This window comes from Scyliorhinus canicula, chromosome 5 (assembly GCF_902713615.1).
Source record: "Scyliorhinus canicula chromosome 5, sScyCan1.1, whole genome shotgun sequence".
Classification (NCBI taxonomy): Eukaryota; Metazoa; Chordata; class Chondrichthyes; order Carcharhiniformes; family Scyliorhinidae; genus Scyliorhinus; species Scyliorhinus canicula.
Window position 1 is genome coordinate 165,101,978 of NC_052150.1, and position 25,184 is coordinate 165,127,161.

Here is a 25,184-nt window from a genome sequence, read left to right on the forward strand (position 1 = left end):
GTTATCCTCCTTTTCAACTGTAAATACTGAGGCAAAGTAATTGTTCAATATGTCTGCCATTTTCCCATTATCACTGACAATATCTCCATTTTCAGCTTTCAGTGGGCCTACATTGCTCTTCACCACCCGTTTTCCCTTTATCTGGTTATAACATTTCTTCTTGTTGATTTTGATGCCCCTTCCAAGTTTCCATTCATAATCCCTTTTAGTAGCTCTTATAAACTGCTTTGTGATCCTTTGCTGATCTTTCATCATGATCTGTGCTATGTCTTGCATTTTTGTAAGCCCTTTCTTTTAGTTTTAGAACATAGAACATACAGTGCAGAAGGAGGCCATTCAGCCCATTGAGTCTGCACCGACCCATTTAAGTCCTCACTTCCACCCTATCCCCGTAACCCAATAACACCTCCTACTCTTTTTGGTTACTAAGGGCAATTTATCATGGCAAATCCACCTAACCTGCACGTCTTTGGGCTATGGGAGGAAACCAGAGCACCCGGAGAAAACCCACGCAGACACTGGGAGAACGTGAAGACTCCGCACAGACAGTGACCCAGCGGGGAATCGAACCTTGGACCCTGGTGCTGTGAAGCCACAGAGCTATCTACTTGTGCTACCGTGCTGCCCGATGCTGTCTCTAACCTCTTTATTTGTCCATGCCTGTTTTTTTTGTGAAGTGGAGACTTTTCCTCTCAGGGGTATATACTCGCTCTATATCTCATTAAATGTTTCTTTAAATATTCTCCACTGATCTTCAGTTGTTTGTTCCATTAACAGATCTTCCCAGTTTACCATGGACAGTCTCTGTCTCATCCCATTAAAGTCAGCGATATCCAAGTCTAAAATTCTAATGTCTGAAACATGCTTTTCATTTTCTACACAAAGCAGTCACTTCATTTGGCCTTCAACAGAGAGGTATGTGAGAATATAAATGAGGGAAATCATTTAGGAAGAACAGCTGCTGCATTTCTGCTAGATCATCGATGGAAGCCTATGTTTTTTCCAATTGGCATGGATCACAGGCCAAAGAGCATTCAGTCACTGCTGAAGTGAAAATTTAGGTTGATCAGCATGAAAGATAATGGGCGGAATTCTCCGCAAGGCCCGGCGCCGTTGTGAAACCCGGAGGGGTTCACGGCGGCGTCGGAGGCCGCTCCTTGCCCCCTATTCTCCCCCCCCCCCCCCGGTTGCCTGGCCCGCGATCGGGGCCCACCGATCAGCGGGCGGGCCTGTGCCATGGGGACACTCTTTTTCTTCCGCCGCCGCCACGGCCTCCACCATGGCAGAGGCGGAAGAGACCCCCTCCACCGCGCATATGCCGGGGTAACGTCAGTGGCCGCTGACGCTCCGGCGCATGCGCGGACTGACGGCGACCAGTGTAGGCCTTTCGGCCAGCCCTGACGCCGGTCAGTGGGGCGCCAAAGGCCGTTGGCGCCGTTCGGCAGAGCGGGACCACTGAGGCGCGGGCTTAGCCCCTAAAGAGAGGTCTCCGCACCTTTGGGGAGGCCCGACGCCGGAGTGGTTCTCGCCACTCCGGTACGCCGGGACCCCCCGCCCTGCCAGGTAGGGGAGAATCCCGGCCCTGGTCGCTGCCGGCATGAACAGCGCGCGAACGCTGCGGGGGCAGCCTGTGGTTGGGGGGGGGGGGGGGGGGGGGAGGTCAAGCACCGGGGGGGGGTGCGCCCACCAATCGGTCTCTGAAGGACGCACTCCTTTCCTCCGCCGCCCTGCAAGATCACTACTCCATTTCTTACGGGGCGGCCGCGGGGAGGACGGCAACCGCGTATGCGTAATTTACGCGGCGCTGCCCAGCGCGCGTAAATGATGCGGCGCTGCTCCTAGCCCCCGGGGGGTGGGAGAATAGGGGGTGAGGAGCGGCCTCCGACGCCGGAGTGAAACACTCCGGTTTGCACTCCGGCGTCGGCACTTAGTCTCCCGTTGGGAGAATCCTGCCCATGGAGAACACCTTGCTTCAATTGAAATAAAATGATTCAGCTGCAAGGTTATTTTCTTCTATTTCTGACATAGATTATTATTACAACTTGACACAACAAGTTTATATCTTCTAAGGGACAAGCTTAAAAAAAACATGTCTGAAGTGTTACCCTTGGCAGGCATGAATAAGAGGATTCCATGAAAACCTATTTAAATGGGATTCTAAAGAAATACAGGAAATTAAACAGCAGTATGGATTAATGAAACACCATGGTGCCAGAATTCCTGATGGGAAGAACAGTGGTGTCGTATTGTGTGAGGGAACTGCAACTTGGGGCAGAATGTGAATCTCCCATGTTTCCACTTAACATATTCTGGGAATTGCACCATAGAGTGGCCAGTCTTCTGTCCTAACCCTTATGCCCAAAGTCAACTACGGTGGTATTCCTGAGGAATTTGTCCAGTCCCCTGGGGAATTCTGCTCATTTATCATCCAAAAGGCAAAAAATAACAAAGGAAGGCATTTCCTCTGAATTTATTCAATCTTCATTCAGTACCATCAGCTACAGAACAAGTGCTGCAAAATGGGATTAGCATAGATAGGTTCTTGATGGCTGACGCAGACACGACAGGCCAATGGGCCTCTTTTTGAGCTGTAAAACTCGGATTCTACCATACTGCTTAAAATGTGGAGCAGGAACACATTGTAGCAAGTGTACAACCACAGAAGTGTTACAGTGCAGATGGAGGCTTTTTGGCCCATTTTTTCTGCACTGGCTCTCCAAACGAGAAGTTGCTAATGACAGAAATAAAACTTTTTCACAATGTTCCATACAGATCGGTTGTAAGGCATACCGAATGGAATATCAGACAGCTGATACAATATTTTTTTTAAAATCACTTAGTTATCTCCCCATCTGTTTATGGAAGCATTACATTTCAAAGATGCCTCCATTTTCCATATGGTTGATACATTTAATTTACTTCATAAAAAAAGGAAGCTGAAACTTTAACATTAATGAACCGTCTCAGTTCTATTTAAAAGATGTATAGTTGCAGGGAGCACAATGCTTATGCAGAAATCGTCCAAGTTACACGCTCCCTTTCATGTATGGTGAACATTAAGGATTTACTGAATGCAAAGTGATCTGGCCTTTAAAGATAGTGAACCTCAGCAGTTTCTAAATGCTTTGTAATGTAAGCTACTAAAAACTTTTCATTATCTGGCTCTTTGAGGTAAAAATGGCCTCCGGGAAGCTTGTGGGTGGTAAATTCTCCACTTGTTAAGTCGTTCCAAGCTGCAGAATTAAATCAAGAAATAATTTTAATCCTCTCTCCAATAGTAAAATTTAATTACAAAACATAAAATATAATTTCAATCCTAATTTCTTTGTTGATCTGTCATGAGAACTGAACTGGCTTCCCGAATGTTCATGAGGAAAAGAAAATGCCACTCCATCCACTCGGGTCTACACATGATTCAGGCCCCATCTTATGTGGTTGAAAAGTAAAAAGATTTAAAGTTTCAAACTGAACCCAAACCTGTCCACTTCTTTTTTTAAACAGAGGTGGAGCAGCCAATAAATCTGCTTTCAGGGTGTCAAGGGCACTCTTGCTCTCATCTTCGGAATTCAGTTCTTTTGTCCAATACTGAGATCTGAAGCAGAGTGGTTCTGGCAGATTGTAAACTGAGCATTGGTGAGGCAAGTGGTTGGTGAGGCAAGTGCCACTCGTCGGGCGGGATTTACCGATCAACCCGCTGCGTGTTTTCCGGCGGCAGAGGTGGCCCGCCAGCGGAATTTACCCACTCTGTCACTGTCAATGGGATTTCCCAGTGCCTGCACACCTCATCGTCAGGAAACCCGTGAGTTGGTGTGTGACCGGAATATTCTGCTGGCGTGAACAGCCGGCAGATCGCGCCTGATAGTACAGTCAACAATACCTTCCATCACGTGCAGATGCGGGATTGCGCAAGGAAGGTTTTCCCGACAGTTCCGGTGGCACTGCCCTCCTCATTGTTGGACGGTGTTGTTGTTGGTGATGGGATTGGAGGGATGGATCATCTCGGCAATTTATGGGAGGATTTTGGAGGGGGAAATGGTGTTCGCGAGAAGGGGTTAAAGCCAAAAGGGAGGAGCTGGGGGTGGCGAAGGAAGGAGGGGTTGTGGTGCGAGGTGTTGCGGAGGGCAAATGCTTCAACATCGTGTGCAAGGCTGGAGTTAATACAGTTTTTTTTTTTATAAATTTAGATTAGCCAATTATTTTTTCCAATTAAGGGGCAATTTAGCGTGGCCAATCCACCTACTCTGCACATTTTTGGGTTGTGGGGGCGAAACCCACGCAGACACGGGGAGAATGTGCAAACTCCACACAGACAGTGACCCAGAGCCGGGATCGAACCTGGGACCTCAGCGCCGTGAGGCGGTTGTGCTAACCACTAGGCCACCGTGCTGCCCCGAGTTAATACAGTTAAAGGTGGTGTGCAGGGCGCACCTAACGAGATCGAGGATGAGCCGGCTGTTTGAGGGGGTGGACACTTACAAGCAGTGTGGGAGAGGTCCAGCCAATCATGTACATATGTTCTGGTCCTGGCCAAATTTGGAGAAATTTTGGAGATTGTTTTTCAGCACCACGTTGGCGATCCTGCACATAGACTTAGATTCCAGTCCCCTAGGGGCCATATTTGGGCTGCCGGACTTGCAGGGGCTGCAGACCAGAGCGGGGGCAGATGTTTTAGCCTTCCCTTTGTTGATTGTTCGCAGGCGGGTCCTGTTGGGGTTAAGGTCAGCTTCTCCACTCTGTGCCTCTGTATGACTTGGAGACCTGTTATTTACCATCAGCTGCTAAGGGGAGAAGGTGGATGGTTGGGGGGGCTGGAATGAATTCTTAGCATTATTGGGGAGATGGCTCGTGAAGTGGGGGCAGGTTCTGTTCTTGTTGTTTTGCACTGTTTTGTTTTATGTGTAAAATGTTAAAAACTGAATAAAAATATTTTTAAAAATACCTTCCATCACTTTGCTGATGATTCAGAGTGGACTGATGGGGCAGAAATTGTATGGGCAGGACGTATCAGCGTAATTTTGCCTTTTGTCAGGTAGATGTTAGCTGGTATGGCTAGCTCTGGAGTATAAGTCCTTAGCACCAAAGTCACTGCTGTTCCCTTCCACCTGTCAGCCAGGCCTTTGGCCAATTGCCTTTTAGTTTGGCAGCATCTCGGCCTCACCTGATATGCTACCTGTATATATTATGCTTTTATTTCTAAGTAATCAGACAGTTAATAATTTATACTAAGATATAGGCGGTCATAAAATTTGACGCACGCATGATCAAAGGAAAATGTATTTTGTGAGATAGCTAGTTTATATCATATACTGGAACATTGTTGAAATTAATCTCACCTTCAAGGTCATGTGGTACATCCTGTTTTCCATCAAAGCTGCTGATAGAACAAGAGAAGAGCTTGTTCGGAGGTTTCTCATATCTGCAGAAGAAGCAAGCTCAATTCAAAATCATTCAAAAGTTATTAACTTCACATTAAACAAGAACAACCTGCATTTTTATAGTGCTTTTTACATTGTAAAGAATTCCAAGGTGCTTCACAGGAGCGGAATTTGACAAAAAATCCCACATTGGAAAAACACATCAGCAGCGTCAACGCTTCATTCTTTTACAAATAGGAACAAAATCTAATTTTTAAATTCAGTCCTCTCTTCAGTTCCATCTTACGCAAGACATTTTAGAGACATGGCAGCAGAGTGATGATTGGCTGCTAAGCTGTTTTGAGGAACTGCACAAGGGAAGCTTGGTGTCGGTCCAGTAGTCATGAAAGACACTATGGGCGGGATTCTCCGGCTGCACCCGCCGGGCGACTGGAAATTTCTGCCCGAGGTCAATGGACCTGTACATGGTCCGGATCCCACCCATGACGATATTGCGCCAGGTGGAAGAATCCAGCCCTATATAAATGCAAGTATTTATTTTATACGCTCCATCTCACGAAGGTGATTCAAGCTGGTATCTGTAATCGAGCAGGCATTTGGGAAGAAAAGTACTTGAGGGATACAGTATGTTGTGGGGTTCATGGATGCTCCAAAATAGCTTTACCTATCCTGCACATTTCTGTGCCCTTTGCTATTTCACAACAAAATGTACATGCTATATCTCAAGGCTACTTTAGAACTGATGCTGAGGATCAATGACAGGATTTAAAATTTCATTAACATTGGCACATGGGAATTCTTGCATTCCTGACTGCTCGGAGTCCTGCCAAGGTTAAGTGACCAGCAAACCTACAGTGAAAATGGGAATATCAAGCTTTTAGGGGAAATTTTGTGGTGTAATGGGAATGCACTAGTAATCCAGAGACACAGGCTAATGCTCAGGAAACATGGGTTCAAATCCCACCACAGCAGCTGATGGAATTTGAATTTAATTAATAAATCTGGAATTGGCTTCACTAATGATTATTATGGAAGGAAATCTACCATCATTACCTGGTCTGGCCTACATGCATATCCAGACTCACAGCAATGTAGTTAACTCTTAACTGACTTCTGTGTTGGCCTAGCACGCCACTCAGCCAAGGGTAATAAATACTGGCCTTCTCAGTGAATCACCAAACCTTGTAGGAGTGAAGAAAATAAACAGGGATGGTGTCGGGACCCCGAACAGGAGCGTACTTGGACTGCCTAGCTTTAGGCAGTCCTCTTCAAAAAGAGTCTGAGTTGCGATGTTTCTGGGCTGGGATTGAGCCTGGGTGGGGTGATAATCAGCTTAACTGCTGGAATTGTTCCGTGGATTGTATTATTGTTATTATGTTATTTTCTTTCACTCTAAAACTGAAGTTTGTTATCATACAAATATTTTGAATAAAAGGTTCTCATTTACCTTCTCTGAAAGAATGCTGTTGTAATGACTGTCTGCAGTTTACCTACTGTAAAATGACGGCTGAAGGCAAGACGTTTTATCCAGCTGGATGCTTTCATATATGAACCATATAGTTACAATGATTCAGCCAAATGATAACCCCAAAAAGGACCCAATGCACTTCAATTTGAATGTGAAAAACAAATCAAATAGAAAATGCAGAAAATAAATCATATACACATTGTACACCTATTTTATAATCCTAATCTTATTATATATATTATAAAATGAATTCACCTAATTGATTCCACAAGTCTAAGATCTGCTTTTAAAACTGGGACAAACAGTTGCAGAATGTCTTTATTGGCAAGAATTTCAGATGGGGTACCACCAATGGATGCCATCCATTCCAAGAATTTATCATCTGGGAGGTCAGCCCTCTTCTGTATGGGGTAGCGAACTGGAGACTACATTGTGGGAAAAGGTGAAATCATTATTCAGTCTCATTTAATCAATTACACTTTACTACAAAAGACAAGTAGAGACAGTTAGAAACAGTCCAAATTAATTTCTGTACTTTGCATTTTCCCATGGTAATATATGTAGTGGAGTTGGTTTTCCTGATATATCCAGACCATGGTGTACAGGGACAAATTTATAAACAATACAAAACTTGGAAGTATTTTACACTGCAAGGAGGAAAATGTAGAACTTCAAATGGACATAGACAAGTTGGTGGAATGAGCAATGAGGTGGGAGATAAAGTTTATGCATAAAAATGTAAGGTGATATATTTTGATAGGCAGAACATGGAGAGGCAGTATAAAATAAAAGGTTCAACTCTAAATGGGGTACAGGAGCAGACGGACATGGGTGTATATCTGCATAAACAATTGAAGGTGACAAGACGGTTGAAAGAGCAGTCAATATGTGCGGCACGTTAGCACAGTGGTTAGAACTGTTGCTTCACAGCGCCATGGACCCGGGTATGACTCCCGGTTTGGGTAACTGTCTATGCGGAGTCTGCATGTTCTCCCTGTGTCTGCGTGGGTTTCCTCCGGGTGTTCCGGTTTCCTCCCACAAGTCCCAAAAGACGTGCTTGTTAGGTGAATTGGACATTTTGAATTCTCCCTCAGTGTACCCAAACAGGTGCCGGAGTGTGGCGACTAAGGGATTTTCACAGTAACTTCATTGCAGTGTTTTTTTTATTTTAAAAATAATTTTTATTGAAATTTTTTAAATTTACACAACAACATCAAACCATACTAAAATACCAACGATAACAGTAATAACAACAATCATAAACCTTCGCCCCTCCTCAATGAACAACCCAACATATTAACAACAACTTAAGTTAACCCAGTGTTAAGTTACACAACCGTAGCAAAAAACAATATAGAAACTATATTTAGGAACACCCCCCCAGGCTGCTGCTGCTATTGACCAAGATACCTATCTTTGAGCCAGGAAGTCCAGAAAAGGCTGTCTCCGTTTATAGAACCCTTGTACTGATCCTCTCAAGGCAAATTTAACCCTTTCCAACTTTATAAATCCCGCCATGTCATTGACCCAGGTCTCTACACTTGGGGGCCTCGCATCTTTCCACTGTAGCAAGATCCTCCGCCGGGCTACTAGGGACGCAAAGGCCAGAACACCGGCCTCTTTCGCCTCTTGCACTCCCGACTCCACCGCAACTCCAAAAATCGCGAGTCCCCACCCTGGTTTGACCCTGGATCCAACCACCCTCGACACCGTCCCCGCCAACCCCTTCCAGAATTCTTCCAGTGCCGGACATGCCCAGAACATATGGGCATGATTCGCTGGACTCCCCGAACACCTGGTGCACCTGTCCTCCCCCCCCAAAGAACCTACTCATCCTAGTCCCGGACATGTGGGCCCGGTGCAGCACCTTAAATTGGATGAGGCCAAGCCTCGCACATGAAGAGGAAGAGTTGACTCTCTCCAAGGCATCCGCCCAAGTCCCGTCCTCTATCTGCTCCCCAAGTTCCCCCTCCCATTTAGCCTTCAGCTCCTCCACTGATGACTCTTCCACCTCCTGCATTAGCTTATAGATGTCAGACACCTTCCCCTCTCCGACCCACACCCCCGAAAGCACTCTGTCTATCGTCCCCCGCGAGGGCAGCAAAGGGAATCCCTCTACCTGTTGTCTAGCAAACGCCTTTACCTGCAAGTATCTGAACATGTTCCCTTGGGGAAGCCCAAATTTATCTTCCAGTTCCCCCAGGCCTGCAAACCTCCCGCCAATAAACAGGTCCCTCAATTTACTGATGCCCACCCTTTGCCACCCTCTAAATCCCCCATCCTTGTTCCCCGGGATGAACCGATGATTGCCACCCAGTGGAGCCTCCATCGAGCCCCCTGTTTCCCCCCTATGCCGTCTCCACTGTCCCCAGATTCTTAGGATCGCCGCCACCACCGGGCTCGTGGGAAACCTCTTAGGGGAGAGCGGCAGCGGCGCCGTTACCATGGCACCCAGGCTCGTACCTCTACATGACGCCATCTCCATTCTTTTCCACGCCGCCCCTACCCCCTCCATCACCCATTTACGCACCATTGACACATTGGCCGCCCAATAGTACCCCAAAAGGTTGGGCAGCGCCAGCCCGCCTCTATCCCTCCCTCGCTCCAGGAAAACCCTCTTCACTCTCGGAGTCCCATATGCCCACACAAAGCTCAAGATACTGCTAGTCACTCTCCTAAAGAAGGCCCTGGGGATAAAGATGGGCAGGCACTGAAAGGAGGAACAAGAACCTCGGAAGCACCATCATTTTGACGGACTGCACCCTCCCCGCCAACGACAACATGTCCCACCTCTTGAACTCATCCTCCATTTGATCGACAAGTCTGGTGAAATTATGTTTGTGAAGAATCCCCCAGTCCCTGGCCACCTGCACCCCCAGGTACCTAAAACTCTCCCCTGCCCGCCTAAGCAGGAGCCTACCAATTCCTTCCTCCTGGTCTCCAGGGTGCACCACAAACACCTCACTCTTGCCTAAATTTAGTTTATAACCTGAAAAGGTCCCAAACTCAGCTAGCAGCTCCATCACCCCCGGCATCCCTCCCACCGGGTCCGCCACATACAGTAACAGGTCATCGGCATACAACGACACCCTATGTTCCTCCCCACCTCGCACCAAACCTCTCCACCTCTCTGAATCCCTCAACGCCATCGCCAACGGCTCGATTGCCAATGCAAACAACAAGGGGGACAGGGGGCAACCCTGCCTGGTCCCTTGGTAAAGCCGGAAGTACTCCGACCTCCTCCCATTTGTGGCCACGCACGCCATCGGGGCCTCATATAGCAGCCTCACCCATCTAATAAACCCTTCACCAAATCCAAACCTCCCCAACACCTCCCATAAGTACCCCCACTCCACTCTATCGAAGGCCTTCTCCGCATCCAGCGCCACCACTATCTCTGCCTCCCCCTCAATCGCCGGCATCATGATGACATTCAACAATCTCCGCACATTCGTGTTCAGCTGCCTTTCCTTCACAAAATCTGTCTGGTCCTCGTGTACAACCCGTGGCGCACAGTCCTCTATCCTGGTGGCCAGGATTTTTGCCAGCACCTTGGCATCTACGTTGAGGAGAGATATGGGCCTGTATGAACCGCACTGCTGGGGGTCCTTGTCCCTCTTTAAGATTAACGAGATCAGCGCCCGCGACATCGTCGGGGGCAAAGTCCCCCCTTCCCACGCTTCATTAAGTGTCCGCACCAGTAAGGGGCCCACTAGGTCCACAAACTTTTTATAAAATTCCACCGGGAACCCATCCAGCCCTGGTGCCTTCCCTGACTGGATCTGCCCGATCCCCTTAACTAGCTCCTCCAGCTCAATCGGCGCACCCAACCCCTCCACCTGCTCCTCCTGCACCTTCGGGAAAGAAAGCCCGTCGAGGAACCTCTTCATTCCCCTCCTCTCCCCCGTTGGCTCCGACCGGTACAGTTCCCCGTAAAAGTCCTTGAAGACCTCATTCACCTCTACCCCCTTCCGCACCACATTCCCACTCTTGTCTCTCACTCCAGCAATTACCTTTGCCGCATCCCGCTTGCGGAGATGATGAGCCAGCATCCTACTCGCCTTTTCACCATGTTCATACACTGCCCCTTGTGCCTTCCTCCACTGTGCCGCCGCCTTTCTAGTGGTCAGCAAATCAAATTTAGCCTGCAGGCTGCGCCTCTCCCCCAACGGTCCCTCTTCTGGTGCCTCTGCATACCTCCTGTCCACCTCCAGCATCTTCCCCACCAGTCTATCCCTCTCACTCCTCTCCCTGTGTGCCCGGATGGATATCAGCTCCCTACGAATCACTGCTTTCAGGGCTTCCCAGACCACCCCAACCTGAACCTCCCCGTATCATTCACCTCGAGGTACCCCTCAATACTTGCCCGGACCCTCCTACACACCTCCTCCTCCGCCAACAACCCCACATCCAACCGCCACAACGGGCGCTGGTCCCGCACCTCCCCCATCTCCAACTCCATCCAATGCGGAGCGTGGTCGGAGATTGCAATGGCCGAATACTCGGCCTCCTCCACTCTCGGAATCAGTCCCCTACTCACCACGAAGAAGTCTATCCGAGAGTAGACCCTATGTACGTGGGAGAAGAAAGAGTACTCCCGTGCCCTCGGCCTCACAAACCTCCATGGATCCACCCCACCCATCTGGTCCATAAACCCTCTCAGTACCTTGGCAGCCGCCGGCCGCCTGCCGCCTACCCGTCCTAGAGCTGGACCGATCCAGTGAAGGATACAACACCGCATTGAAGTCCGTCCCCCCCGTCGTCCCCCCCTCCCCCCCCCCCTCCCCCCGCATACACACTAGCAAGTACCACCTTCTCTCCTTGTAGCCGGCCCCTAACCATAACATACCTACCCCCCTTATCCGCCACCACCTCCGATGCCTCAAACGACACATTTTTCCCCACCAGATTCGCCACTCCCCGGTTCTTCACATCCAACCCAGAGTGGAAAACCTGCCCCACCCACCCCTTCCTCAGACGGACCTGGTCCGCCACCTTCAGGTGGGTCTCCTGAAGCATTGCCACATCTGCCTTTAGCCCCCTCAGATGAGCAAGTACCCTCGACCGCTTCACCGGCCCAATCAATCCTCTCGCATTCCAGGTGACCAACCGGATCAGAGGGCGTCCCGCCCCCCCTCCCCCGTCGACTAGCCATAGCCCGTCGACTGCCCGCCCCAGGCCAGCACCCCCTGCCCGACCCAGTCCCCACAGCGACAACACCTCACCTCTGTCCCCCCGGCCCCCACCAGCTCCTTCCTGACCCTGCCGGCAGCAACCCGGTATTCCCCTTTCCCCTCCTCCCTCCCCCCCCAGGCTAGGAACCCTCCTAGCCGCGAAGCGTCCTCCATTGTACTTCCGTGGGTCAGCTAACCTCTGCTGACCCCGGAAACTTCCGCCAGTAACCCGACCCCTCCCAAAGTGGGATCATCCCCCATCCTATCCCTCCTCCAGGCACCGCTCCAGCGCGGGGAAGAACCAGTTAAGGCCCCGCCTCCCCCCGTCATCATCTCCTCCCCCCAGCCCCGCAGCGCGAGAAACCGGAGGAAAGCCCTGCCCCACCACACCCTTCTGACGCAGCGCCCAAATACCAGCCCCACTCCATACCCCCAACCTGACATAGAATACAACAAACCCCCCCAACCCTCCCCGCAAGATAAAAAACTCAAACAGTGCCCCACAGCAAAAAACATAACAGAACAACACCCCCATAAATAACTATATCAAAATTGTAAAAGTACAGAAAAAGAGAACACAGCAACAGCAGAGTCCAGCAATAAAGTATTACAACCGACCCCGCAACCCCCAACCCCTAGTTCAAGTCCAGTTTCTCCGTCCGCACGAAGGCCCACGCCTCCTCCGGGGAATCGAAATAATAATGCCGGTCCAAATAAGTTACCCACAGGCGCGCAGGCTGCAACATTCCAAACTTAATCTTCTTCTTGTAAAGCACCTCTTTCGTCCGATTAAACCCGGACCGCCGCTTAGCCACCTCCGCACTTCAATCCTGGTAGATCCGTACTACCCCATTCTTCCAGTTGCTGCTCTTCACCCTCTTGGCCCAGCGCAGCACACACTCCCGATCACTGAACTGGTGGAACCTCACCAGCACTGCACGCGGGGGTTCATTCTCCTTAGGCCTCCTGGCCAGTACTGTGTGTGCTCCCTCCAGCTCCAAGGGCGGATGGAAAGACCCGGCCCCCACTAGCGAGTTCAGCATCGCAGCCACATAGGTTGTCAGGTCCGACCCCTACAGCCCCTCCGCAAGGCCCAAGATCCACAGATTTTTCCGCCTCATGCGGTGATCAAGCTCCTTGAAGCGGTCCTGCCACTTCTTGTGGAGCGCCTCGTGTCCTTCCACCTTACTCATGAGGATCCCGGCCTCTTCCTCTCGTTCAGTGGCCTGTGTCTGCAGCTCCTTGATGGCAGCACCCTGGGTCGTCTGAATCTCCGAGAGCCTTTTGTTCGTTTCCTGCAGAGAGCTCAGTACCTCAGCCTTGAAGTCTGCAAAACAGCGCAGGAGAGCAGCTTGTTGCTCCAGGGCCCACTGCTACCAGTCCTCTGGAGCTCCGCCGGCTGCCATCTTGGATTCCTTCCCCCGTTTTTTCTGGGGAGCTGCTGCCGTTTTTTCCTCCTTTCCACTCCGAGTTCGAGTCATGAACTGCGGGGAAAGTCGATCAGCACACCTTCTCCCACCGGGAGACGTCGAAAAATTTCCGTTTTGGGCTCTAAAAAGAGCCGAAAAGTCCGTTTGAAACGGGAGCACCCAAATGTGCGGCTTCCTACATCATCGCCGCCACCGGAAGTCGCCAACTTCATTGCAGTGTTAATGATAAAGATTATTACTATTAACGCTTACAGTAACTTAGGCTTTACTAACAGTGGCATTGAGTACAAGGATAAAGGAGGTTATGATGAACTTGTATAAGACAGTAGTTCGACCTCATTTGGAGTGTTGTGCATAGTTCTGGGTGCCATATTTTAGAAAGGACATGAAGGCATTGAAGAAAGTGCAGAAAAGATTCATGAGAATTGCCCCAGGGAAGAGGAACTTCAGTTATGAAGTACGATTGGAGAAGTTAATCTCCTCCTTGGAATAAGACTGAGAGGAGATTTAATAGAGGTATTCAAAATTATGAGGATGTGGACAGAGCAGACAGGGAGAAATAGTTCCCATTCATGAAAGGATCAAGACCAAGACAGCACAAATGCAAAGTAATTGCCTAAAAAAGCAAAAAACGAGATGGAAAAAACCCCTCCTCACAGAGTGGTTAGGATCTGGAATGCTATGGCTAAGGGGAAATTAGATGATTATTTGAAAAGGAACAATCTGCAGGGATACGGGGAGAAGGCGGAAGAATGGCACTAGGTGAAATGCTCACTCAGAGCTGGTGCAGACATGATGGACAAAATGGCCTCAATCTGCACTGTAACAATTCTGAGACACTATGATTAAAGGTGTGGAATACCAGTGCTAGCATGTCAGCTGTAATCGCTTCCAGTAGTTACAGCCCAAGTTACATGCAGCTCTTTACTCTGCTCCAACAAGGCGCATTAATCTCAACTTCATATTACACCAATTAACTCTTTTTAATTTCTCACACCAGCCTTCCTTAACCAAGTACTAATGAAGTGTAAAATTATGGTCACTTTAGTTTTGCGTTTGCACAAAGAACATAGATGAGATTGCAGAAATGTGCTCAATTTAGGTCTGTTGCAACTGCCAGCAAGGAGATTTTCTTCCAACCAGACTGGGTTCCAAAGATGATGGGTGAAGGGATATATAATAAGGAATCCATTGATATATACAGACATATGAAATAGGGAAAGTAGGCCATTCTGTCCCTTGTTCCTGCTCTGCCATTCAATAAGATCATGGCTGATCCATGATCTTATTGAATCATGGATGTTTGTGTCAAAATCCCACCTACCCCCAATAACCTATCTTACCTAACAAGAATCTATCGACTTCGGCCTTAAAAATATTTAGTGGCCAAACAGTGATTCACCTTGATCCCAGTACAGTGCACAATAAGTAAACACAATAAATATTCAAAATACATACAACTTCAGTACTAACATCCCAAATATAGAGCAGCATTTTGATGTGGCACTGGGGATCTTGCCTGCCAGCTGGAGAGCCGGCAAGAGACCTGCAGTGCCTCTTTTCGGGAAGGCCCACTGAACAACACACCAATCAGGCAGCGGCAAGGCCATGGAATCCAGATCGCTGGCAGAAGTCCCATCTAGCAGCCGGTCGGAGGATGGCAACTCTTGTGCTCAGCAGTGCCAGGTATGGCAGGTAATAAGGCATCTGGAATTTTTTCTTTCAGAGCTAAAGAAATAGAGTATAAAACTAGGGAAGTGTTGCTCCAATTGTACAAAGCATTGGTGAGACCGTACCTCGAATATTGTGTAGAGTTTTGGTCCCCTTATTTGAGGAGGGATGTAGTTGCATTAAAGGCAGTTCAGAGAAGGTTCACTGGATTGATTCCAGAGATGAGGGGTTTGTCTGATGAAGAGAGATTGAGCAGTTTAGGCCTATACTTTCTAGACTTTAGAAGAATGTGAGGACTAATTGAGGTATATAAGATGATAAAACGTATTGACACAATAGATGGAGGGCCAATGCTTCCTCTTGTGGGGCAATCTAGAACACAAGGTCATAGTTTTAGGATAAGTGGATAGCAGATTTAAAACGGAGATAGGAGAAATTACTTCTCTCAAAGGGTTGTGAATCTGCGGAATTCACTATTCCAGAATGCAGTGAATGTTAGGACTTTGAGTAAATTTAAGGAGGAGATAAACAGATTTTTATTTAGTAATGGTTTGAAAGGCTATGGAGAATGGGCGAGAAAGTGGAGTTGAGGTCGAGATGAGATTAGCCATGATCTTATTGAATGGTAGAGTGGGCTCCGGTAGCTGAATTGCCTACTCCTGCTACTAATTCTACTATTATTTCACTGAGAAATTCATGGTCCTGTGTACTTTGCTCTAGCTGAACTCTCCAGATGAACCATGACTCTCATCAGTATTCACAACTGAATACTGGTTGGACAACAAAATGCAGTCTGGGGACTCCTGCAATACATGCCTCGTCCACTTTGATTACCTGGCAGTCACCTGTTCTGCCTGCACACCCGGAAGCCAGGTGGTCTCAGCTCTGCAAATACACCACAGTGAGGCCAGCTGTTGTTCAAGCTCCAAATCCCACACCACGAGACTGAGGCACTCTGTATGCCTCTATTTATAAAATAACTAAAGTTAGCTAAACTAAAGCATATTACAGCCTTATTAAAGGAAGAAGATGACACACAACTAAACTGACACACTGTGAAAGCATCCGAGAACACAGTTTTTCCCATGAGCAGTTAGCGTGAATAGGATTTGAATAGCGTGAATGGGATCACTAGCTGCCAAGAGTTTTTTGTTATGAGGCAGATTAAAGTGGTTAGTGAGAGATCCTGATTTTATGCAGTGAACTTGGGAAAGATTTTATTTGATGAACGATTGAAAACACGTGAAAATGAGTATGGTTGTTTAAGCATACAAGTGAAAATGTCTGTAAAACACAGCCTTATCACTCTGTCTGATCGACTAGATATCTATTTTGCCTCATAGCCAAGGTTATTTTTCCTTGGCTGAGACACATTTGCCAGAAGAAATTACGTAACTCCAGCAGGTTGCAATGTAGAATCATTATCTTTAAGAGTATATTCAAGTATTGTTGGACATTTCCAGATATTTACGGTTGTGCTAGCATTAATGGGAACCTAAGAATAGATATTTATTATGTAGCTGCTCCCATCCCCGCGCCACCTGGATGTCCATGTATCTGAAGCTTGCCCCCACCACCTTGAATGGCAGCTCTCCCAACTTTCTTTCCTGCTCTCTGAACACCTGTCTCTTCCCCATGTTTAGCTTATATCCGGAAAACCGGCCAAACTCCTCCAGAATTCTCATGATTCCCCCAATACCTCCCAGTGGGTCAGAAATGTACAGCAACACGTCGTCCGCGTACAACAAAACTCTGTGTTCAAACCCTCACCCACACCGCACAATTCCTCTCCATCTCCTCAACGATCTAAGGGCCATTGCCAACGGCTCTATTGCCAAGGCAAAAAGCAACGGGGAGAGCGGGCACCCCTGCCTTCTCCCACGTGTAACCCAAAGTACCCTGGGCTCACCCATTAGTCTGTACGCTCGCTTCCAGTGCCCTATACAACAATCGGACCCAGTCCACAAACCCCTGCTTGAACCCAAACCGTCCCAAAATTCCCACAGATGCTCCGACTCCACCCGATCAAAAGCCTTCTCTGCATCCATTGCCACTTCTACGTCCTGTCCGCCTGGGAGCATCATTATCCGTTTAGTAATCTCCTAACATTCGCAGACAATTGCTTCCCCTTTACAAACCCTGCCTGATTTTCCCCTATCAGCCCCGGCACACAGTCCTTGATGCATGGGGCCTGTATCTTTGCCAGCAGCTTAGCATCCACATTTAATAGCGATATCGGGCGGTCGGACCCACGCTGCTCCGGATCTTTATCCTTCTTCAGTAGTAGGGATGTGGATACCTGCGATAATGTAGGGGGGAGTTCCCCTTTTCCCTAGCCTCATTATATGTCCTGACCAACAGAGGCCCCGGGTTCCCCCCCCCCCCCAACAAACATCTTATAAAATTCTACAGGGAACCCATCCAGGCCCGGGGCCTTGCCTGCCTACATCCCTCCCCATGCTCTCCATCACTTTCACCAGTCTAATGGGCACCCCAACCACTCCACCTGTTCTTCCTCCACCTTGGGGAACTCCATCCCATCCAGGAACTGCTGCATTCCCTCTAAACCCCCCAGATCAATATGAATCCCCCCCTCCCAAAACCACTGCCTTGAGTGCCTCCCATTGCGTAGTGGCCGAGACCACACCTGTATCATTTAGTTCCACATACCCGCGAATGGCGGCCCTCACCCACTCACACACCACCTCATTCGCTAACAACCCTTCTTCCAACATCCACTGCGGGTACTAGGCCCCCACCGGTGCAAATCCACCCAGTGTGACGTGTGGTCTGAATCCATGATCACCGGGTATCCGGAGTCGACAACCCCTGGCAGCAGCGCTATGCCCTCCATGAAAAAATTATTCCCAGAGTACTCCCTTCACACATGGGAGAAGTACGAGACCTCTTTCGCCCTTGGCCTCCCAAACCTCCCATGGGTCAAAAAATGAAGACAGAAACAGCATACTTCATAGCACGTTTTCTAGCATGAATGTTTTAATAACAAATAACGAAGAAATGTAATCTATTTTACTTACATGTGGTGCTGAAGCACCAGACACAAAAAGATGCACAGGTTCCAATCCGTGAATTCGTTTTAGATATTCTGCTGTAGCAAAGCTGAGGTATGCCCCAAGACTGTCGAGGAAAACAAATGGTTAAGCAGTTTTTAGCCTAGATCATGTATCAACGATCTTACACTTATTTCTTGTGAAATCAGTATCAGTATTGTTATTGTCCATTATGAATGAAACACGTGTATTTACTCAGATGAGATGTTCAGCACTATTGTTTCTGCACACTCCACAAGTACATTCTGCCTACTGCTGGAGTAACTGTTGGAAATTTGCATCTGGCAGTCAAGCAGAAGGCAAAATAAGATAGACTGTGATTTTGCAAAAGCCCATAAACAAGAGAGAACCTCAAAGGCAGTATGATGTAGGTCATAGGTGTTGAACTTCATGCGACTGGCTTTCAGGGTACCTAATATTTCAATGGGATAACTTATTTCAAAATTTAAATTCCCTCATTAAATTTTATGTCTCAGGGCCAGGGCCAGACCCTGGCCAACACACCTACCCCTGTATGTAAAATCTAGTTGCTGGCGGGTTACAGGAGCTGGCCTGCTCAGGTAGGCCTCTTAGGCTGAATAGAGAATGTTCAGAGGGGAGGTGAAAAAGCAAATAAGACCCAATACTTCCAGCTGCACAGGGGCACCAGACAAGGATGCCCACTGTCCCCGCTGCTGTTCGCACTAGCAATTGAACCGCTAGCAATCGCGCTCAGGGCAGCAAAAAATTGGAGAGGGATCCGAAGGGGAGGCAGAGAGCACAGAGTCTCACTCTATGCAGATGATCTGCTCCTCTACATCTCGGACCCACAAAGCAGCATGGACGGAATCATCGCGCTCCTGAAAGAGTTTGGAGCCTTCTCGGGCTACAAACTCAACATGAGCAAAAGAGAGATCTTCCCAGTACACCAGCTGGGGGAGGGGGGGGGGGGGGGGGGGGGGGGGGGGGCAGCACTAAAGGGGCTGCCGTTCAAACAAGCCCAACATAAATTCCGCTACCTGGGGATCCAAATAGCCCATGACTGGAAAGGGATCCACAAATGGAACCTCACCAGCCTGACGGAGGAAGTAAAAAAGGACCTGCAAAGATGGAACACACTCCCACTCTCCCTCGCGGGGGGAGTTCAGATGATCAAAATGAACGTACTGCCCAGGTTTCTCTTCCTGTTTAGATCCATTCCGATCTACATCCCCAAGGCCTTTTTCAAAGTGCTGGACAAACTTATCATGGCGTTTGTATGGGGGGGGGGGGGGGGGGGGGGGGGGGGGGGTTAAAATGCTAGGATCCCAAAGAAGGTCCTACAAAAACAAAATCCAGGGGGGGCTAGCTCTCCCGAATCTACAATTCTACCACTGGGCGGCAATAGCCGAGCGAGTAAGGGGATGGATCCAGGAGCCAGAAGCCGAGTGGGCGCGTGCGGAGGAGGCCTCCTGCATGGGGACCTCCCTCCGGGCCCTCGCCACGGCAGCACTCCCATCCCCACCCAAAAAACACTCCAGCAGCCCAGTGGTGACAGCCACCCTCCAATCCTGGAACCAACTGCGGCAGCAATTTGGCCTGACCAAAATGTCGGACAAGGCTCCCATCTGCAACAACCATAGGTTCACACCAGCACTGACTGACACCACCTTCAAAAGTTGGAGGCAGGACGGGGGGACACTGACAGTCAGGGACCTATACACGGATGACAGGATCGCAACACTGGGCGAACTGACAGAGAAATTTCAGCTAGCTGGGGGGAACGAGCTACGGTACCTCCAGCTCAAAAACTTCCTACGAAAGGAGACCAGGACGTACCCACAACCGCCACGACAGACACTACTGGAAGACCTACTGGACGCAAGTATCCTAGAGAAAGGGAACTGTAGCGACATGTATGACCGACTGGTAGAAAGGGACGACACCGTACTGGACGCAACAAGAAGGAAGTGGGAGGACGACCTGGGGACTGAGATAGGGTGGGGACTCTGGAGCGAAGCACTGCATAGGGTCAACTCCACCTCCACGTGCGCAAGGCTCAGCCTGACGCAACTAAAAGTGGTACATAGAGCCCACTTAACAAGAAACCGTATGAGCAGGTTCTTCCCGGAGGTGGAGGACAGATGTGAACGGTGCCAAAGAGGCCCGGCCAACCACGCCCACATGTTCTGGTCTTGCCCCTGACTTGTGGAGTACTGGACAGCCTTCTTCAAGGCTATGTCCAAAGTGGTGGGGGTGAGGGTGGAGCCATGCCCGATAGTGGCGGTCTTCGGGGTTTCAGACCAGCCAGATCTATTCCTGGGGAGGAGGGCGGACGCCCTTGCCTTTGCCTCCCTGATCGCCCGCCGTAGAATCCTGTTTGGCTGGCGGTCAGCAGCACCACCCAGAGCTACGGGTTTGTTATGGGGGTTTGATGGCTAGCTAAGGCCCAAAACCAAACTGTAAATAAATGCCTATAAACATGTGCCTCGGCCATATTGGGGAATGTAAAATATGTATGCCGGCTAAAGGGGAGGCGGCCACAGTTGTTATTATGAAGATGCTTACCTGTAAATATATATGTTAATTTTTGCATGTTTTTTTTTCTCTCTCTAATAATTTGTAATTTGTTCAATATAAAACATGAAAACTCAATAAAAAACATTTATAAAAAAAAAGCAAATAAGAGAAACAAAGGGAAAGTATGAAAAGAGACTGGCGACTAACATAAAAGGGAGTCCCAGGAGACATATAAATAGTAACAGGATGGTAAAAGGAGGAATACGGTTGATTCGGGATCAAAAAGGGAATTTACGTTTGGAGACAGAGGCTATAGCTGTATTAAATAAATAATTTGCACCTGTCTTTATTAAGGACGATGATGCTACCCAGGCCATGATGGAAGAGGAGGAATTAGAGATGGCATTGAATAGGTTGCCTGCACTTAAAGCTTAGTAGGAGCCAGGACTAGATGAGATGCATCTAAGGATACGGAATGAAGTGAGGGTGGAAACTACAAAGGCACTAGCCATAATTTTTTGGTATTTCTTATTCTAAAGAATGATGCCAGGTACTGGAATACTGCAAATGTTGCACCCTTATTCTAAAAAAGGTCTATAGATAAGCCCAGCAGCTACAGGTCAGTCAATTTAACTTGGTGGCGGAGAAACTTGCAGAAACAATTATTCAGCACAACATTAATAGTCACTTGGACAAATGGAAGTTAATTCAGGAAAGCCAGCATGGATTTCCGTTTTAAGGAAAAAGCATATTTAACTAACTTTAAGTTTTATTTTAGAGGCAACATAGAGGAATAATAAGGGCAATGCTGGTGATATGGAGTGCTCGGATTTCCAAAAGGCATTGGATGCAATGCCACATAACAGACCTGTGAGCAAAGCCATAGCTAATAAATAGGTCAGTAGCAACATGGATAAAAAATTTGCTCAGTGACAGAAAACAGAGGGATCATAGAATTTAGAGTGCAGGTGGAGGCTATTCGGCCCATCAAGTCTGCAACGGCCCATGGAAAGATCACCCCATCTAAGCCCACACTTCCACCCTATCCCCGTAACCCAGTAACCACATCCAATCTTTTGTAACACTAAGGGCAATTTAGCATGGACAATCCACCTAGCCTACACATCTTTGGACTGTGGGAGGAAACCGGAGCACCTGGAGGAAACCCAGGCAGACACTGGGAGAACGTGCAGACTCCGCACAGAGAGTGACCCAAGCCAGGAATCGTACCTGGGACCCTGGAGTTATGAAGCAACTGTTCTAACCACTGTGCTACCGTGCCAGCCAATGGTTGATGTTTTTCAGCCTGGGTGAAGGTGGAAACTGGAGTTCCCGAGAGGACCTGGCATGTTGAAATCCTTGCTTTGCCTGTTAAATATTAATGACACAGACCTTGGTGTACAGGGCATAATTTCAAAATCTTATAAGACCATAAGACATAGGAGCAGAATTAGGCCACTCAGCCCATCGAGTCTGCTCCACCATTCAATCATGGCTGATATTTTCTCATCCTTGTTGGGGGACATTTTCTGATACTGGACTATGATATAAATTATAGTTGGCTCTGTAACTAAATTTTTGCTCCTATATTATTTTTGAATAGTTCTGCTGAGACAAAAGGTACTCATTGGCTTAGATGCCTGTTTAGAAGAGGCAATTTGTAGGAATAGATAGTTTATACACAATGCTTACTAATATCAGAAAGGACACAAAATGGCTGTTAGCTATGTTAGCAATACTAAAGACACAAAATGGCTGAGCTAGCCACATTCCTGAACAATAAGTTACAAACTGTGTAAACTACCTCATGAGAACCAAGCGTCGGTATGTATAGGGAGTATTTTAACAGCCGCTGATAACAGCTTCACAGATCAAGGAATGCAATGTATCTTTAGTAGCTCAACGTCCCCAGCTGAAGACAGGACATATCCTTATGTTAGTCTTGAGTGACTTTTGCATGAAGTTAGGGGCAGGTAAGACAACACCCACTTTAATCATATGTTTGATAACTGGGATGCTAAGAAAATTGATTGACTGCATGTAATGAATTGTGACACGAATATAGTTGATTGATTGTATGTAAATGAGAATACAACTAATTCCGCCCTTTGAATCTGTATATTAACCCAATGCGGACCTTAGCTCAAGTGAGAAAGAGGATTGTGAGGCTGCGGAGCTTCCAATATTTCTCCCAGATCTGATATTATAAACTGCTTCGTTACTCACTCAAAAGGGCCTACATGTGAATATTTTCGCCTCGAACAATCCCCATTCTCCTGCCTTCTCCCGATAACCACTGATCCCCTTATTAATCAAGAACCTATCTATCTCTGTCTTAAAGACACTCAGTGACTTGGCCTCCACAGCCTTCTGCGGCAAAGAGTTCCACAGAATCACCACCCTCTGGCTGAAAAAATTCCTCCTCATCTCTGTTTGAAAGGATCATCCCTAGTCTGAGATGGTGTCCTCTGGTTCTTGTTTTTCCTACAAGTGGAAACATCCTCTCCACATCCACTCCATCCAGGCCTCGCATTATCATGTAATTTTCAATTAGATCCCCCCTCATCCTTCTAAACTCCAACAAGTACAGACCCAGAGTCCTCAACCGTTCCTGACGATACAAAACCTAGAAGCATGGTGAACTGTGTGGAGGACAGTGTCGAACTTCAAACGGACCTAAACAAGTTGGGAGAATGAGAGGACAGGTGGTAGATGAAGTTTCATGCGGAGAATTGTGAAGAGATTCATAGAGGTACAAAGAAAATGGAGTGATATTAGAGTTGTACCCTTTATGTTATAAAGAAATTCAGGAACAGAGAAACCTGGGGGTATATAAGCATTGAAGGTGGCAGGATAGGCTAAGAGGTCTATTAATAGGCAGCACGGTGGCGCAGTGGTTAGTGCTGCTGCCTCGCGGCGCCGAGGTCCCAGGTTCGATCATGGCTCTGTCCGTGTGGAGTTTGCACATTGTCCCCGTGTTTGCGTGGGGTTTGCCCCCACAATCCAAATGATGTGCAGGGTAGGTGAATTGGCACACTAAATTGCCCCTTAATTGGAAAAAATGAATATGGTACTCTAAATTTAAAAATAAAATTAAAAAGTAGAGGTTGAGTAATAAAACACACAGTATCTTGGGCTTTATTAACAGTGCCATAGAATACAAGAGCAAAGAGGTTATGTTGAACTTGCATAAGACGCTAGTTCGGCAACTGCTAGAGTACTGTGTACAGTTCTGGGCATCACACTTTCGGAAAGATGTGAAGGCATTGGAGAGAGTGCAGAAGGGATTTGCATGAATGGTTCCAGGAATGAGGAACTTAAGTTATGAAAGTAGATTAGAGAAGTTAGGACTGTTTTTTTTCCTTGGTAAAAAGACTGAGAGGAGATATGATAGAGGTATTCAAAATCATGAGGAGTCTGGTCAGAGGGCGAGGGAGAAACTGTTCCCGCTCATAAAAGGATTGAGAACGAGAGGGCACAGACTTAAAGCCAAAGTGAGAAGAAGCAAAAGTGACATCAAAGAAAACCAAAGAATTCACAGTTCAGCTTTGACAAAGAGTCTTCAGACTCGAAATGTTAGTTCTCTTCTCTTCCTACAGATGCTGCCAGAGCTGCTGAGATTTTCCATCATTTTCTCTTTCATTTCAGATTCCAGCATCCGCAGTAATTTGCTTTTATCAAAGAAAACCTTTTCAGCAAGTAATTAAGTTCTGGAATGTACTGCTCAAGAGTGTGGAAGGGGCAGGTTTGATTAAAGCATTAAAAAGGGAATCAGACTGCTATCTGAAAAGAAAGAATGTGCAAAGTTATGTGGAGAAGGCTGGAGGATGGCACTCAGCAAATTGCTCATTTGGAGACCGGTGCAGACTGTGTTGTAATAATTCTGTGATTCTATAAAAGGAGGAGGTCGCTTCTCAGGTTTTTTTTCTGCTTATGTTATTTTTTCTATTGCTGCATTTTGACTATGAATTGGTTAGTTTTGTTGCTGTTTTGTCACTTGCAAATAATTTTCTTCAGTATTGTTGGTTACTGATTCCTTTGGAATTGATCTTACAAAAGAAGTAAAGATGGGTATTATTTTGTACAGTTCTGAATACACTGCATGATTGAAAAAGGAGTTTGTGCAAATTCAAATATTCCTGCAGTGTTTTGGCCATAAGATGTCTCAAGTGCACTTGGACATATCAGAGTTGATGTGGCTTTGCCAATTTTATTTGATGCGGCAGGCTGTCGTAGAGTTGCGTCATCTGCTCCAAAATTACCTGCACATCATATTAGTATATCCCTTCCCATCACGTAGGTTATATATTATTGGATCTTTCCAGGACACCCTGGAGCTATCTGCAACATCTGCTTGCAGTGCTTGGCCACATTAAGGAATTGACAGATTCTCGATTTGCAATGGCAACACTTCGTTCATATTTCATTCTATCGGTCAAGGTTACCACAATACTGATCTTTTGTATGTCAAGCTCATTTCAAACAACCACAGGGGACACCAGTAACATCAGTCAATT

At 47.5% G+C, this 25,184-nt stretch overlaps 1 protein-coding gene across 6 annotated transcripts in view; it reads right to left on the reverse strand.

Annotated features, from left to right (window-relative positions):
• Positions 1-2,454: 2,454 nt before the first annotated feature.
• Positions 2,455-25,184, reverse strand: part of olah (oleoyl-ACP hydrolase) — a 41,736-nt gene continuing 19,006 nt past the window's right edge. For all 6 annotated transcript variants that reach the window (XM_038797969.1, XM_038797972.1, XM_038797971.1 and 3 more), the window contains 4 exons: positions 18,157-18,256; positions 7,099-7,268; positions 5,334-5,416; positions 2,455-3,233 (listed from right to left, as the gene is read on the reverse strand). In XM_038797969.1, coding sequence (XP_038653897.1) covers positions 3,091-3,233; positions 5,334-5,416; positions 7,099-7,268; positions 18,157-18,256 — 496 coding nt within the window. In that variant the 3' untranslated portion in view covers positions 2,455-3,090. The remainder of the gene's footprint in view (positions 3,234-5,333; positions 5,417-7,098; positions 7,269-18,156; positions 18,257-25,184) is intronic.